The following is a 17,788-nucleotide window of genomic DNA, read 5'->3' as shown; positions in this document are numbered from 1 at the left end:
AGGGAATTTCTCATACTGTATGATCACAAGTCTTGAAATAAAAAAAAACACAATTGTAAATTATTTTAAAAAATGCATAATGATAATTGAAAAAAGTCTCCAAGATCAAGGCATCATCTCAGGATGATTTTGACTTAACTTGAAATATAAACCATGTGATTCCTGTGCTTATCAAACTGGTACGCTTCAGATGTTTTACTTACAGCAGACCACTCCCTGACATGCCACTGGCCACAGGGGCTGAAGCAGGTGGAGAACTCCGGTGGGCGGGGTAAGTGAACGCAGTACGATTCATCAGCCACTCCTCCCTGATGGTCTCTACAACTGACATAACGTGCGCGCTTCCCCTTGCCACAGGACACCGAGCACTATAAAGAAATAAAAAAGATAAGAAGTTATTGGACAGAAAAGGCACATACTTAATGATCCAGTGCAAGCAGAAAAACATAATTTTCTATTAAAAATTGATTATTTTGAATTTATGTCACTTAAAAGTTTCAATATGGATAACTAAATTGCACTATCATCCCACCAAAATGATAAACACAACCTCCAGTTCTAAAAGATCCTATCAAATACTTAATAAACGTTCTATAAGTGCATTTGTGGTCAGCTAAATTCACAAGGGAGATGTTTATTTCCAAGAAACATATTTATTGTATATTTTATTCTGCAAATGTCATCAGCAGCTTTTGCCAAATTGGAGAGTTAGACAATGTTGGACAACATGTTTCAAATGTGGCCACGGATTCTTAAAATGGACTAGAATCTCGACTTTGACAGAGCTATTCCAAGATATGATCAGGATTTCATCTAAGCTTTCCAATGGATCCCCAGTCAGGATGATGCTGCCAACACCGTGCTTTACCTTTGTAGTCTCACCTGACCGGGGCAAACTCTAGCAAACAGAATTTGTATTTGCTTTTCTTTAACATTGGCTTCTATCTTTTGTTATTCATAAAGGTCAGATTTTTACGTTGCTCCAATCTATCAAATTTAGCTAAGCTGTGGGTCTCTGTAAATCCTCCAGATTTAGAACAGGTCTCTGGTAAACTATGGACTATGTAGATGTATCATGAAAACAGAAAAAAAAAATGCTACTTTGAATATAATCAACAGGAATAGGAGTGTGTGGTTTTACCCAAATGCATTTTATATTTTCATACTTTTCTCTGTGTCAGTTTAACTAAGTACTGCAAAACCTCAAGTTTCAATTTATAAACACTGATGCCTGCATTTCTATAAGCAGTAACTCCCTTGGTGATTTTCCAATTCCAGGCATCCAGCTGTGTGTTTTCAGCTTGGGCTTCTGGATAGTTTTGTTTTTATTCTTGCCACGTTCAGACAGTTCGCAGTTGATGCTTTCAGGAGTCCAGGCTTGCAGTGTCCTTTCATTTGATCAAAATTCCTTTAGTTTTTATTTTTTATTATTTTCTTTGTTTTCCTGCTTTATTTATTATGATCAAAAACAAGCAATTCACGACAAAGCCTGTTCCAGGAATTACCCTATTCTAACTAGAGAGTAGTTTTCCTGAGTCGACCATTCAACATATGATATTTCTTTTAAATATTGGTATATTATTATAACATTTAGGATATTTGGAGATATCAGTCAGCTGACTTTACTCTGAGTTACCCTCATTAAAGGAACACAGAAAATCAGATTCACTGGGGGAACGGAAGGAAATAGGAAGCTTCTAAGTTTGCTAGTGGAATTTAAAATAATAATGATGCCACATGGGCGTTACAAAAATATTTCAAACGGTTCCAATTGCAAAATAAAGAGGTTTAACATGGCGGCGACCAATAAATGTATGAGTGGGATTTGATAAAAAAGTTTAATCCTACACGCTAACTTTTCCACTTGAGGTGTTCTGGATAGAGCATATTGACAGACGAAATATTTTTTAAAAATCTTAAATCCAAAAGGTTAACAGATTTTTTTTACAATTTTGGTATAATAACTGTTCTAAGTTGGTTGCTCTGTCAGCTAAAGGCATGTTTTAGAGTCTCTATACTCCATTTACCAATTAATCAATTACTAAATTAGTTGACGATTATTTCAATAATCAATTAATCACGATAAATCCTGTTAATTGTTTCAGCCCTAGTGGTTTCGGTCATGTCTCATTGAAGTGTAAGTCAGATGAGGTGTGAATCTTTTGAGTATTGTTCCTAAAAATGCTTTGTAAGTACAGTAGGTGAAAGGTTATGTCTAAGAGCATCTCCTCTGCTGAGAGATGGTTTTTCTAGGTTAACAAAGATGACTTCCTTAACCCCTCTCTCAAACCATCAGTCTTCCTTAGCCAGAATTAACTTGAATTTGTACTTGTATTAAGGAGCCCCTATATGTATGATAGTCAACCTCTCTTTATCTCGGTACCTATTTGAGATAGAATAGGATATACACCTTAATGTATCATGCAAGAATGAATGCATGTTGCATACAAGAGCATCCATCTGTGTGTGTCTGAAAGACATACCAAATTGGGAAAATCCTCTTTAGTATGTAGACTCATGTGAGCTTTCTGACTAACAGAGAGGGTTAAACTGTAGAAACAGTATGGTGATGTTGAAACTGTATCTGCATCTCATTTATGTAACAATGCAAACTATCAGGAAGATTGAGGGGCCTCTAAATCCAGAGCCAGAAGCCTATGTGTGTCTGGATTCATATTTTTCAGCACGTAACCCTGAAAATCAAATAGGGGCTATAAAAATACAATGCTGCGAAAGAAAAGAAAAAAATAACAGCAATGTAGAACACATTGTACCTGAAAAAACAGTAAGATCCCCAAAATACAAAAACTTTTGTATGGTCTGCTCTATAAATGTGTAACATTTTGGCACCCTTCTGGCTTAATTGCTGCTCTAAGTGGGTTATTGCTTCAGAAACAGGTAAATTATATTGTCTGCATACTTGCAAAATTATGTCAATATTTGAATAATCACCAATAATCTGTTGTTTTTGCCAAATAAATTATTTTATCTACCTACCCATTCACCAGTTAGAGAAAAAAAAGTACAAAAAAGCATCAAACTAGAAAGTTCTTACCGCCGTCCAGGAGCCATATCTCCACTCAGTCACAAGCTGAACAGAGTTATCAGGCCGAGGTGTAATTTGAGGTCCTGAGGCTCGTGGACACGCAGGCATCTCACAGTCCTATAAAACATGTTAACAATTACTTCTTAAAAAATCAAAACTGCTTCTTAGGTAAACTTAAGTATTGTACTAACAGACTTAAGCATTGCATTGAATTACTAGCCTAGTAAACTAGCCCCACCCGCCAGCGGCCAAAATCATTTTTACCTGCAAGTGGTCTAACCTCGATTAATGCCCCAGGCCCTAGAACTGGCAGGCCAATCACAATGCAAACATGTGTTTTAGATATTTGGATGCAAAGTGGGCGGGGTTTTGAGGGTGTGATGACTAAGCTGCGTGACGCTGGAGAAAGCACAACACGGAAGATGGCAACAACTATTGAACAGTTCTCATTTGACTCAGCTTTGGAATCAGTTTTGGAAGGATTAGACTTGGGATTTCTGTTGAAACATGATCAGGAAGAGGCTCTACGTTCATTCATTTTGAAGAAGGACGTATTCACCGTTTTACTGACAGGCTGTTTGTTTACACTCCCCCACCAGCTTTCTGTCGCGCTTCCTACGTCACAGTCAGTTGTGCTCATTGGTCAGAGCGTTGGCCAATAGGCACAGACACAGTTTGAAAAAGAACGGGTTGTTATCATCAACAATCTTCTGATGTCTCATTCATCAGGGCCAGACTAAATTACACATTTAATCTCACATTTAGTCTGGTTTATCAGGCTATTGAATTATTTTTAAAATAAGCAAATTTTTATCTAGATTATTTTTGCTACATAATATACACGCAGAACAAAAATGTTACAAAGTATTATCAAGACATTATTTTGTACCAGCTCAAAACACTAATGGGTATGAAAATGTATTTTGTTTGCAAAATAAGGAAAATATGCAATATTTTGTGTCAGTAAAAAGGCAAAAATATATTTATCTTCACTGGAGATAAGAATTACACAAATAAATAAATATACATATATATACATATATATATAAAATCTTTGTATGATTGAGATACAATCTTTTTTTTTTTAACACAATGAGGTGCATCATATCTCTTAAAATACAATATATCATTTTATATCTGCAAAGATTTATGGAGTGTAAGCAGAATTATTTGCTTGGTCCAATTAAATTATCTGTCTTTTTTTTTTTTAAGTACATTTTTCTAATCCTACCTGAGTGTCTCTGGGCCTCGCTGCAGCGTTGCACTCTCTGTCATCCACTCTGTCACCATAGTCCCCTTGGACACATCTCACAGCCCTCATCTGGTATCCGTGTCCACAGGTCACCGCACACTGAAAGACAAAGCCACACACATACAGACATAAACATAAACAGAAATAATAAAACAGCTATTTAAAGCCGGTTTGTTTTTTGAGGTCAATATTTTAGACATTAGCTCAGTCAAGGCCTGTAAAAGGGAGGCTGATTAGGACTCTGACATCCCGTTATATACAGACACATACATTTACACACAGAATCAACCTGACTCTTCACCTAATTGTTACTTCACATACCACTCAATTACGTCTGGAAATACCACAAGAGTAGAGGAAGTGCTGGGATTGGTTTATTTGACCAGTAAATTACAATCAAACAAGCAAAGACGGGTAGATATCCTCCAGCTCTAAAAATATGGCTATTTTACTTTACATAAACATGTAAAGCTGAATAACACATACACATATAAACTAGTGAATGAATTGCAAAGAAATATTTTCTGAGTTGGCTAAATAGAGTTAAATCCAAAGTTTGAGAGTTAAACATATGAATGACAAGAGCGAAAAAAGAGAACCTGGTGCTGCATGTGTGAGAGAATGTTATTTCAGTATTTCCAACAGAATTAGAAGAATCTCTTAGAAAATGGACGTTAGAATTGCAGAGGGGGTATATGGAGTTTATCTATCAGATGACGTAGAAGTCAGTCGATAAATTAAAAGAAGCAGTAATTTTAAATGGCGAAAAAATTAAGTAATACTGTTTATTAAAGGTTTATTCTGAAAAAAAAAAAACGACTTTCTGAGACTTTAAGGTTTGTTTGTGTCCTTTCAGCTGTTGCCATATTCAGGGGTTACCACAGTGAGTTTTTAGGACTTGCCAAAGTTTTTGCACCAGATGTCAACCGTAACACAAGCAGGATCAGAACCGAGGTCTCCAGCATTAAAGACTGAACTCTTAAAGTCGCCTTCCACAAATTAAAGGTTCCTTTCCGGGAAATTCTCAGACATTCTGCAATTACTGTCTAAGTTACTAGAATGTATTACGAAAAAAACTAGCAATATACCTGGTAGTTTCTGGTAAAGTAATAAGAAAGAGCGATTGTCTATTCTTGATGTTCTATTCTTGTTGTTGTGACATACCTGATAAAGGGAAAAGACTCCAGGAAAATGCCTGGTAAGTTCCAAAATGATTTTTTTTCGTGCTAAAAATTATAGAATGTAAAGGGAAAGACTTGCTAAATTTCAACTGAAAAAACCCTTAATTTTCAGAAAGCATCTATTACTACGTGTATTTTTCATAAAGGTCACCTTAGGCACTGTAGGCATTTCTTCCAGAGAAAGTTGTATTAATGAGTGTATGATTGTTGAACTCACCGCTCCCCAGATGCCGACCTGCCATGTTGCGCACCCGGGGAGTTCGCAGCTCCCCACGGTGGATGGTTTACTGGACGGGTCGCAGAAATGTTCGCTTAGCTTTTTCTCCCCAGCTTCCGTGGTGCAGTAGACTTGTCTGTGCTTCATTCCTTTCCCGCAGGTCACCAGACACTGATGGTTTTTAGGGATTTAAAGAGTTTTACTCACTGCAAATGGAGCACTACAAACCCCCCACAAAAATGATGAATGTTTTTAGCGTGTATTTGTGAGGGCTCACCTCGCTCCACTCACTGACAGTCCATTTTGGACACGGCTGGTCGTTGCAGGGCTCGGTTACCACCCTCTCGTTTTCACTGCACTCTCTTTCTACCAATCGCCGTCCCAGGTTGTTCATGCAGTAAGACTCTCTGTGGCGGATCCCACGTCCACAGGTTTTAGAACACTGAAAAGGAAGGTTATTTTAATGGATCTTCTGCAGTGAGGCCATACTGTAGCTTTGTGTCTTATCTAGATACAATTTTTTCTGCAAAGATTACCTGTGACCAGGCGCTGTACTGCCAGCTCTTAAGCAGACAATCCCCGTGGCAAATCTCTCTCGTCTGAGGTTTTGTAATGTCTGCACAGACGCCAGCCTCCATCCTCTCATTCATTCTCTTCATCTGGCTATACTTCATACACTGAACATCAAGGCTGCGGTAGCCAGGGCCACATTTAGCTGAACACTCACTCTTTCCAGTGACATGCCATCTGAGAGAAAAGAAAGGTTAAAAAGAATGGTTGTAAGTTTGAAAGTACCTGTCGGACTTCTTTGTGGGTGTACATGTTGATTAAATTTTGAGTTGTTTCCCCTAATTCCTACCTGACTTCACAGTCAGAGTTGCATGGCTCAGTAACAGCAACTGGATGAGGTAAATGCTCACAGCGTTGGTCCGACACTTCAAGGTGATCACTCTTCCGAACACAAACTGTCTTCCGTCGTCTTTCACCTGAACAGAGAATAAAAAATGAAGAGTGGCAATAGAGGGCATCTTGTAACCATACTCTAGACTTTTTGAACAAGAACCCACAAAATGTGCCTACTAGATTTGCACCTAAATGAAATTGGTGTCTAAATGGCTACATGGTGCTCGACAGTTTTACACCTAACACTTTTTGTGGTACCTTGAACAGACATTAACATCATGAAACATTGGGCTAATGTTGTGGGGAGGCCTGTTTCTAGCAGGTACAGAAAAGGTGGCCAGATCTGACAGGGGTAAAATGCAGAGTTATCCTACTGGAAAGTCATAAACCTCTTTCCCACTGAAATAAGCAGGTTAACCCTGGTTTTTCAAACATGGGTTGACCTGCTAAAAACCGGCATTTGGCTTTCTTCCCATTGACAAAAAACGCTGGGTCTGACCTCCCGCTGGTAATTGGAGGTTAAATTTCTCCAATGTGAGATAAATAAAGCTTTATTATTAGGGATGCACGATATTGTGATTTTGGCCGATATCCGATATGCCAATATTTTAAAACTCATGTAGCCGATAACCGATATCGATACCGATGTTAAAGCTGGACAAAAATAAGTAGTCATTGAAAATAGCAGTTTTGTTATCCATTTCTGACACTTTGAAAAATAATATACTCAAATATATTTTCATATGCTGATATCAAATCGATTTTTAAAAACGCGGTATTGATATATTTTACTTTCAAAATCTCGTTAAATTTCATTTTTCTGTTACAAACTCTTGTGATAAATTTGCAAATTCTTGTGAGATTTTGTAAGTAAAATAGCTTGATACCGCATCAATATATCAACATATAAAATATGGCAAAATTTTTTGAATTTTCGGGGCATTTCGTAGCATAACGATGACATATAGCAATATTTCATTGGTAAAAGAGATTGATATGGTGTTTTTAAATGGCAATATATCAGCATATGAAGATATTGTGATATTTTAATGTATCAATATTTTTTCCCTCGTCTTTGGAAGTTTTTAAGTCTGTAAAAAAGAAGTTTTTGAGGAAGAAGGAGAAGTAGTATTTATTTTATTTTTTTTAGACTTTAGAAACTCAGAAGCTGATCAAATATCGGGTTAAATATCGGCCGATGTCCGATATTCAGTTTTAAGGACGATACCGATAGGGGGCCGATTATATCGTGCATCCCTATTTATTATTATTATTATTTTCATCTATACTACTTATAGAATAGATAGAATAAATGGAATTCCTCTTTTCTTAGCTGAGGAGCCTTCAAAGCTGAGCCAAGGTCTTACCCTGACACAGGCGACTGCATTCAAGCCAAGCGCCTGAGGAATCCCACACAAACTGCTCCCTTTTCTCCTCTATGGGAATGTTGAAGGAGTAATGCACATCTGGGTTGTAAAGGTTTCCCACACACAGGACCTGTTGAAACAATGGGGTCCACACTGAGACATAATATCTTTAAACGGAGGGATTAAACTAAGTTTGTAACAACAAAGGAAACATTGTGCAGAGGTAAATATTAAAAAGAAGATTCTAATAAGACTGCTTTGGTAAATCTAGGAGCCATGCAAAAATATTATTACCTGTAAAATGAGCTCATCCTCAATGCGGTCTGTGCAATTAATACGCTCAACTTTTGTATCTGAGCCGCTGTACTCAATGACTGTTCCCTTAAAGGTGATTTCCCTTTTGAACATCGCCACCACAAAGTTCCCATTCAGAAGGAAGTTGGACTGGCTGTCAGATAAAGCTGGAATGAGAAAGGAGTTAGAAAAGTTAAGGTTATCTTTGAGCAAAAAAAAAAAAAGAAATAAAACTCATCCATGAGTTTTCTGCTGTAGTCTGAATTTTGGAAAATGTAAGTTTGATCATCTCTGGGGTTTATCTGCTTTGAGAGCCAATCTCCCATTTGGAAGAGCAAAGCTGTATGCATCATCAGAAGAGGTTTCACCCTTCTATGGGGCTTATTTTCTCCTTTCTACAATACCAGAATAGTGCTTCTTTAGGTTTTAAATCTTGAATTGTGTATGGCTTATTCAGAAACCTTCTACCATTACTTCTTCATCCACATAAACAATATTTGTATAAGAAACCCTACATTTTACTGCAGGTACTGTGCTGTCTATAATGTTGTTTATCTGAAGAACTCTTTGTAAAATCATATCTTGAGGTTCTAGAGGAGCACAGAGCTGGCCTCTTTCAGCTTGTCAAGCTTCTTGAAGTAATTTGCTCTGATGATGTTACCTTGAGCGATGATGGCAGAAGAGATCAAACTCTCCACAACAGACTAAGAGGAGATCATCTGCCTCTTGCAGCAAACATCTAAAACTTCCTTACAGTCTGCTCTGTCCCTTCTTATAGACGACTTTACAGTTGTCGGTGTCCAGGTGAACACCAAGATATTTATAGTACACTCCGACCCCCAATCGATGTTGATGGGATTCCATTTGTTCTTGTGTCTTCTGAAATCTACAATCATCTCCTTTTTTTCACATTCAGTATTAGATGATTGCTTCCACACCAATCCACAAAGTGGTTTACCTGCTGCCTGTACTCAGCGTCTTGCACATGTCTAATGCATCCAAAGATTTCAGAATCGTCCAAGTATTTTTGCAGATGAAATGGGTCTGTCTATAGATGCTGCACCACAAAAATATAGCAGATAACAAAATGAAAAGGATGGGTCCACACATAAGCTCCCAATTTGGTTTATTCACCACCCAAACCTACAGTAATACCCACCACCCCCACCGCTCCGTTTAAATAAATCAGTCTGGGAGCTACGACTAGTCTGCGGCTCCATCTTTTTTATTTTGTTATCTGCTGACACCATCTAGAGAACTACTGATAGGTGAAAGGCAGAGGGTCCAGCCGCATCTTCTGATCGGTTCCATGGCAGATGTGGAAGATGAAAAATTTGAGGTGTTAAATAGAAAATTTGTATCAAGGGAGGGCAGAATGTCTATTTGACATTTGCCTGAACCAAACCTATTTAATAATGTATTCAGTTCATTGGCTTTGTCCAGACTTCCATTCGTCTGATCCTACTTTTGCATGAAGCCAGTTATCATCATATCAGTGATATGGTCCTAGAGCTTGCTTTCCAGTCTCTTCCTGAAATTCTCCTTGCGTTATCTCATCTTCCTCCCTGAAGGCTCTTTTTTTCTTGTTTAGTAGTTGCTTTAGATCACTGGTGATCTAGGGATTATTGTTGTGGAAGCATTTTACTGTTCTGTTGGGGACAGTGTTATCTACACAGAGGTTAATGTAGTCAGTGACTATCTCAATCATTGTATTGATGTCCTCTTTTTGCGTCTGACAGCACATCCCAGCCTATTGCCTCAAAACAAGCTTGCAGGGCTTTCTCAGCTCTGCTTCAGCTGTCCATCTGCTTTCAGTTTGTTTTAATGCAGGGTGACTATTATAAAGGGGTTTCTATTCCAAGCAGAAAAAAAAAACAAGATTTTGATCTGATTTCCCAAAATAAGTCCTTGACATTTGCATAAAACAAGTCTTGTTTTTTCTAATACAGCAGCTGACAAATATTTGAAATATTGGCAGTGTTAAGAGTGCTAGGTGGGATTAAAATAACCAGTTATTGCCACAAATAATTTGGCTGTGGTGTCTGTAGCTTGGCAACAATGCAACTAATGCATTACATCCAGTGTCAGCAACAGCTGAAAGTGGAATCTAAATGGTTATCAACAGAATACTGGTAACCTACATGGGCAAATAATATGGATGAAAACCAAGTGCCAACAGAATAGTATCTGGGTTGGAGAGGCAAATCTTGACAATAACATGTCGTGGATGCAATCATCTGTTGTTAACAAGCACTGCCAACCCAGCTCCCTTAAGTTTTCCAGTCTTCATTAAATCGGTTCTTATGGGTCAGAAAGCCTGACAGAGAGACACTGTCAGGGATATGATTCTCCAGCTACATTTTGGTAAACAAAAAAAAACTAAAAACAGCATTGCTGATATTCTGCCTGCAGTCTTGCTAAGGATTAGAGTTCTTTTAACCTATTTCCTAAATATCTCCAAGTATCTCTACATTGCCCATGATAATTGATGAAACATAAGGCTTGTATTAGTCAAAGTCTTATTTTAGCCTTAGAGATGTTAATAAGTTGTGTAAAAAAAAAAAAAAAAAAGGTTACATTTGCCACAATAACGGATCATAATAAATGTCCACAACAGATAAAACACCGGCAAAAATCCTTTCATATGTCACGCATCCATCACCAGAGTGGGAGCTATTATTGATGATTTTAAAAAAATTTCACAAAGAATAAAATTAATGTGACTCTTTTAAACCCCCATTATAGACACTTCCCTTCAGGTAGACCTGAAGTTTTTAGGGTAATGTCAAATAGATTTACAGAAACTAGATTTCTGCTTATTTTTCTTAAATTAGCTACTGCTTTGTTGACTATCATTTGAGCTGAAAAGGTTACTTTTAGTTTACTTTAATGCATTAAACTTGTTGTTTCACCATGACAAATATATATTTAAAAAAACACTTAAAGGAATATGCTCACATTTATAAGAAACTATAAGTGAAGCAAGTATTTTTATCCTTAAATGTTTTTCCAGAGCTTTTGTTACAGGCCAAGATAGAACATTAAAAACAATAGTTGGCATTACAAATGAGTTACTCAGAGTCTTAGTAATGACTCTCTTAAAAGAATGGTAAAAATACAATAAAAAATTTAAGCATGGAAATAAACGCCACCGACTACTCTACCATTAAATCCTTTAAGTTCAAGTATATGTTTCCCAAGAAACGTGGACTTCATTCCGATCTAATTGTTGCTCGACAAAATAAATGTATGTGATTAATCTTGCTGATAAAACATTGTTTACACTTAACCTCACATATTGCTGGGTGCCAGCTAACCAATTATGACTGATTGTGATCTCTACGTGTCACGGCTAATATAGACGAAGAATGTGCCTTAAAACATTAACAAACACATAATCACATACATAGTGTGCATGTTATATATATAAACAACTGTACTTTCTCTTAATGCCTGACAAGCACCAGATGTGAAAGTCTATTTTCTACATAAAAAAAACGTTTTCAAAGACAAAAGTGGTCTAACTGCTTTCAAATGTATACATGGTGTAAAATCTCATTGTTTTACATACAAACATTTCTTGGTTTTGTCTTAGAATTTTAAAAACACAAGAAAGAGAGTAGAACACTAGTCAATATGATATAAATGGTGAGCCTCAATTAAGAAACATGCATTGTTTTATGTACATAGAATACTAACTAGGCACTGAAAAATTACTGCATTATTAACTTCTGATAAGAAACATTAAAACATTTCAATCTGGCATTCCAAGTTATACTCAACTTTTTTATATATATATATATAGAAATAGTTTTATTGAATCTGGGTTTCAAAACTGAGTTGATAAAGTTTCAAAAGCAAAGTCAGAAAATATATATTAGTCATGAAGAAAACTTTTCCTGACATTTGTCCTACAAACAGTGGGTTGCTGGTTTGAGCCACTTCTCCATCTGATTCAGTTCCACCAATCCATCACACACATAATCACAAAGTGACAGTGGCAAACTACGTTATAACCATAGCTGCCATGGGGCTCACAGACAGAGGCGCCACCGGGCCTTCTGACCACCACCAGCAGGCGATTCGGGTGAGATATCTTGCCCAAGGACACAACAACTGAAAGTTGGAGCTTTAGCCGGCAACCCAGTTGCAGGGCACTGTTGCCCCTCTGTCGAAATACCAATATAGCATTAGATCAACCATCACAAGTGAGTAATTGTGTGTGAACATATATGATACATTCCTATCAAGATATATATATTTCCATAATTTTTTGTTCAGCACCAAATGACTATAAAAATAGTCTATAGCCTAGTTCAGCTATTTTCTCAGGTGTTTTTTAGAGAACATAAGCACATTTTTAGAATTACAGTATATCTATCAAAAAATGAATGAATAAATAAATAAATAACCCTTATAATATCAATAGGTATACTTTGGCATCCTCTGGATAATCCCACTTATGACGGGCTCACTACGAAAGTCATTGCATCACTAAATGTGCCTTTTTGGCAGTCAGATATAGCTAAGCCAGACCCTATAAATAGATAACTGTACATAAAGTTCTGTCAGTGTCATGATCTTGGTGCTGATGACTGGCTTGAGTGTTCATTTTATTCATCATGTCTGGCTCAGCCCAGTTTATCTTTAACACTCATCTGTGTCACCTGCTTCAGTCTCTATTTCAGTCATCAATGCCAGATTATTCGAGCCTTTAGAGAGAGTTTTCTAGCGAGTATTACTGTTTTCTGATTGCCTTATCCTGACCCGTTATGCCGTTGGACCTCTGAGCCTGCCTGTTCCTGTTCTGATCCGTTTGCCTGACCTGTCTTTGGACTCCTGCTGGATTCTGCCTGTTGACCGAACCTGGATCTGATTCCTGACACCCTCCTGGATTACCCTTTGGTACCTCTTCGAATCTCTGGTCTTCTGACCTAGACTCCTGTGACTCTCCTAGATAACAGCTTTGGCTTCGCCCTCTGCCTAGATCAGATCTCCTGCCTGTTTTTTTGTCTTTGGGACTTCAACGTCTGAGGCTCTCTGGTCAGCGTTCGCCGCAACTTGCTGACAGCCCACTGGCTGGAATAAACATCCTCCTCTGGGCACGGACTGAACTTTAAGACCAGGTTAGTGACTTGCATATTCATAATCTTCCTCTACCAGATTTACATGATCACTAAACCTGTGTTTCCTGAATTCAGAGGTTCCTGTTTGCGGAGTGGCGGCCTAGTGGTTAGGCCATAGTGCTTTGAATCTTGAGGTTGTGAGTTCAATCCCCCACTCCCACAGACTTCCACTCTGGGTCCCTGAGCAAGACCCTTAACCCTACACTGCTCCCCAAGGGGATGGGTTAAAAGCAGCGAATTAATTTTTAAATCCGTTGCTCTGTACTTATGACAGTGGAATGACAATAAAGTTGGATTCTATTCTATTCCTGCCTTAGATTTGCTCACTGCAGATCCATCAAAATGAAATATCATACTGTCTCTTTGTCTGAATACTGGATTCCCTGTTCTGAGCCTTGACAGTCAGATAGGTTATCTGATAAATCAGCAAATATATATGCACAGATTTCAAGACTGTCTTTAAGATTACAAGTTCTAATTTTTTTGTCTGTTTATTTGTTGTTGTTGTGTTTTTTTTTTTTAGCTAATTTTTCTTCGTGTCTAGCTCAAAAGCCAACACACACACACAGCCAATGTTGACCTATACCCCTGCTTTCCTGCTTGGCTTGCACATGCCTTTAAATAGCACTTATTAATGCCTCATTTATCTTTCACATGGCTGACAATCCATTTGCTACGCTAAAAAAAACTCAACCAAACCAGATGGACAAACACCCCCCCTCGTTTCCGCTATATACTCTCAACGCGTTGAAACTTGCTCATTTTTCAAAATGGCTGGACACCAGCTTATTCTCTTGTTCATTCCCTTGCTGATAACTTCTCAATCTATAAGTCATACGTTTTAATAAATGGGCATAGAAAGAAAAATTACTTTGACCCGTGAAAATGCAGTGTCCCTTACAGCTCTTAAGCTTTAGGTACCGGTAATCAAATTTTAGTTTCAGACAAACTTTCATATATGGCGTTAAGAAGATTAGAAATTATCAGCTTAACGCCATATTTTGAATTTTCATGTGTCATATATTAAAATTTTACAGAAACATATAAAGCCCACTCACCGAGGTAGTTGTCATCTTCTGGTTTTCCCGAGTAGCTAACCTGTTTGATATCAATGTTAGTGGCTCCGGCTGGGATCCTCACAATTGTGTTGTACCCTACAAATAAAAAAAAAAATTTTTAAAAAGTAACGAAACTTTCAGAACAATGTCAGATACTAAACATGGAAAGCTCATACTATATTTTAAATAATACCAGAAGGGAACAAAATAGTTGAAACAACATCCAGCTTTGATTACCATAATAGCTTTACTATGTTACAATAAACTCCATTCAGGGAAGACCAGTTCTCTCCACTGGGGATTTAAATTTCACACTGGGAGAAATATGAAAACTGTCGTCATCTCTAATAGCATGCAGGAGGCCTTGTTTTCAGTCCCACAGTTGTGATCATGAAATGATCGGTAATTATTCCCTGGCCTTTCCTTTTTGGCCTGTAATTACAGCTCCTGTTGTGCTGTTTTGAGATAATGCAGAAAATAGGGAGTATGTGAGAGAGAGAGGATGTCGCCAAAATCAAAGTGGTGACAACTCAAATGAAGGTATGAGGAGTTGATAAAACGAAGGGGAAATACATGAATATGATACAAATTCAACAGGGACAAAAATAATGGGGATAGTAAGCATAAACATATGTGGTTCTTGAGGTGGGGGGTGGGGGGGACTCACAACCAAAAATCACCCAGACAGAACAGCATATATTGTATTTTTTTAGCATTCATATGCTAAGCTTTGTGGTTTAGCAATAAATTGGCTTCTCTGGCCCCCTCTTTAATCAGAAATAACCCTTGTGTATATTTATCTATTTATGGAACTGAAGATGTTTAAGAAGGTAATTTATGTTCATCCGTGATGTTTTAACTTAACATTTTAAATGAATAAGTTTGGAGAATAAGTCAGAATGAAGTCATCTTAGGGTATAAAGGCAAAGCTAACACCTTAAGCCACTCGGGGGCAGCACTCAGTTTACTTATCTACACCTCATCAGATGTGAAAATATTCCCAGAAAACTTGAAACCTTTTAATAGACTCCTGTTTTCTTCATAAAATAAACACCATATTATTTTACTCCTTGTTTTGCATGTCTGTTTGTTTTTATTGTTATTTTATTGGTTAAGTCACATTTCCTCTAAAACCGCTTTGACCTTCACTGACTTTAATAAGCCACTGGTGGCCTATAATCACGAAAGCTTAACTCACCACAAAAAGATTTCTTTGCACCACAGAGTAATACAGCAATGAAAATGTTACCACAGCCTATTGGTCGGTGGTGGTGGGGGGTGTTTCAGAATATTGTAACATGATATCAAAAAGTATTTTTAAAAATTGGTAAGCAGTGGGCATGGGCCATGTTTAAAATTACACATCTACTTAACAATATGAACAAAAGGTTTAAAACAAAAGTTGAGAATACCAATATATATATATATATATATATATATATATATATATATATATATATATATATATATATATATATATATATATATAAATAAGTATTTTAAAACAATATTTATAGAAGATAAAAAATGTATTCTATAACCTTACTAATTATGGGAGCTAAATTTAGCTGTAGTTTTCAGGAGCTTATAGCAGAATTATATGCACCAAAGTAAAGTACTATATCCAACACAAGATTCAACTGATCAACATATATCTCACATTAACTGGACGCAGAATGATTATATGATGTGTCGTGTTGTACTATGCCAAAACACATTCTGCATTCCCATATTAAAATTCATGAAGGTAACTTGTTTCACTTTTTTCATTTTTTTCCCATTGTGATTACATTTATAATAAGTGTAGATTAGGGATGGGACGATTTATGAAAACCGTCAGAATCGTTCGGTTCGACTGTCTCGGTTTGGTTCGCGTGTGTTTCGTTCGGTTCATGCGCTGCTCCTTTTTCTCATAGAGGAAGCGATTACACTCCAGAGCAGAAGGTGGCGGTACTGCGACCAAAGCCAACCGCCAGTAGTAAACAAGAAGAAGAAGAAGCGAAGCAGCTTAGCCGGATGTAGCAGGGGAAAAAATCAGTTGTTGTGGAGAAATGTGTGGGTATGACGAGTGGGAAAGAACTGGAGTTGGAAGACGCGCCAGCAGCACTTTATAGGTCTGCTGTATGGGAGCGCTTTGCATTTAGAGTGACATACGATGACAGCGCAAAGAAAGTTGTGGATAAAAGTGCAACAGTGTGCAAGCATTGTGCAACACGTTTTGTTTATGCTAACAGCAACATGTCATGCTAACCCCGAAATCCCTCATACTCGGTCAGCAACCCCCGCTGCGCTCCAGACCGGCTGCTCAAAGCAAAGCCTACAGCCCCCGCTGTGGCTTCGTCCGCTCCCCTCTGAGTTCCTTGGAGATGGTAGAGAGCATGTAACCTGACAACAGCCAGATGCATGTGGCTGAGCGAGACATGCATCCGGCTGTTGTCAGGTTAGAGAGCATGTGCCAGATGATTAAATTCAAAGCAGCAAAACATACGGAAATGATCCAGGGTTTCCGCGGATCATTTAAAATAATTACAATCCATTATTTTTGGGGGGATTTTTTCATTAATTTCATAATTTTTTATGGAATTTCGGTGTAACAATCAACATGTATCTAATCGAACCGAAAACCGTGACCAGAAACCGTGAATCGAACCGAACCGTGGATTTTGTGAATCGTTCCACCCCTAGTGTAGATCATAGGGAAAAATTGAAAAAATGGCTTAAAGGTTAATTCATCTGTGCTTCTTTCAACTAGAAATTATTTAAAACAGACAGTAGTTTTTTGGCAATCAAAAGAGAAAATGATCATTTTCTGCTATTTTATTGGCAAAACAAATATGCTACTAATGAAATGAGGCAATGGAAGCTGTTGTGTATTCTATGCTCCATAGATCTAGAAAAAAAATCTCCCTCAACTCAGTAAAAAACACTTGAAATCACAGGAATTGTTAGATGAAGTAAGTCACTGGTGAAAACTCTTTAACTAAAATACCAAACTTAATTGCAGGAACGCTCTGAGGAGGGTTGGGTAAATAATGTTAAACTCCTGACTTATCATCAAGCAATGATTATTTTGAAAAATTACATGTTTTTAAGACAAAGAACAGAGATACTGGGACCAAATACAGAAAGGTTAATAGTTCTCAAATAAGGCTTTAAGAGGTATCTAACAAAAGGAACAAAAGGGGTAGATGAGACAAGCCAAGATCCAGAAACAGAGGGATATCCTGCCTGGGCTGCACTCCCACTTGTTTTCCCCTTCTTAAAGTTAAGCCAGATTTCCAGGACTGACGTCAGTGGCTGGTTTGGCTGAATACTGTCCTCAAAACTTGTTGCCTCCAAGCAGC

At 37.5% G+C, this 17,788-nt stretch overlaps 1 protein-coding gene across 1 annotated transcript in view; it reads right to left on the bottom strand.

Moving 5' to 3' along the window:
* The window catches only part of LOC119799131 (A disintegrin and metalloproteinase with thrombospondin motifs 20), a 103,359-nt gene that overhangs the window by 47,078 nt on the left and 38,493 nt on the right, over window positions 1–17,788 (bottom strand). Inside the window, exons 8-17 of the mRNA XM_038308911.1 lie at window positions 14,445–14,540; window positions 8,261–8,427; window positions 7,967–8,096; window positions 6,556–6,682; window positions 6,233–6,443; window positions 5,974–6,138; window positions 5,697–5,867; window positions 4,278–4,397; window positions 3,056–3,163; window positions 204–368 (exon numbers count right to left, since the gene is read on the bottom strand). Coding sequence (XP_038164839.1) covers window positions 204–368; window positions 3,056–3,163; window positions 4,278–4,397; window positions 5,697–5,867; window positions 5,974–6,138; window positions 6,233–6,443; window positions 6,556–6,682; window positions 7,967–8,096; window positions 8,261–8,427; window positions 14,445–14,540 — 1,460 coding nt within the window. The remainder of the gene's footprint in view (window positions 1–203; window positions 369–3,055; window positions 3,164–4,277; window positions 4,398–5,696; window positions 5,868–5,973; window positions 6,139–6,232; window positions 6,444–6,555; window positions 6,683–7,966; window positions 8,097–8,260; window positions 8,428–14,444; window positions 14,541–17,788) is intronic.

Source organism: Cyprinodon tularosa, unplaced genomic scaffold, assembly GCF_016077235.1.
Source record: "Cyprinodon tularosa strain WSP-4 unplaced genomic scaffold, ASM1607723v1 ctg65, whole genome shotgun sequence".
NCBI classification, from domain to species: Eukaryota; Metazoa; Chordata; class Actinopteri; order Cyprinodontiformes; family Cyprinodontidae; genus Cyprinodon; species Cyprinodon tularosa.
The sequence above is the reverse complement of the archived record's forward strand: the minus strand, read 5'-3'. Positions and strand labels throughout refer to the sequence as shown.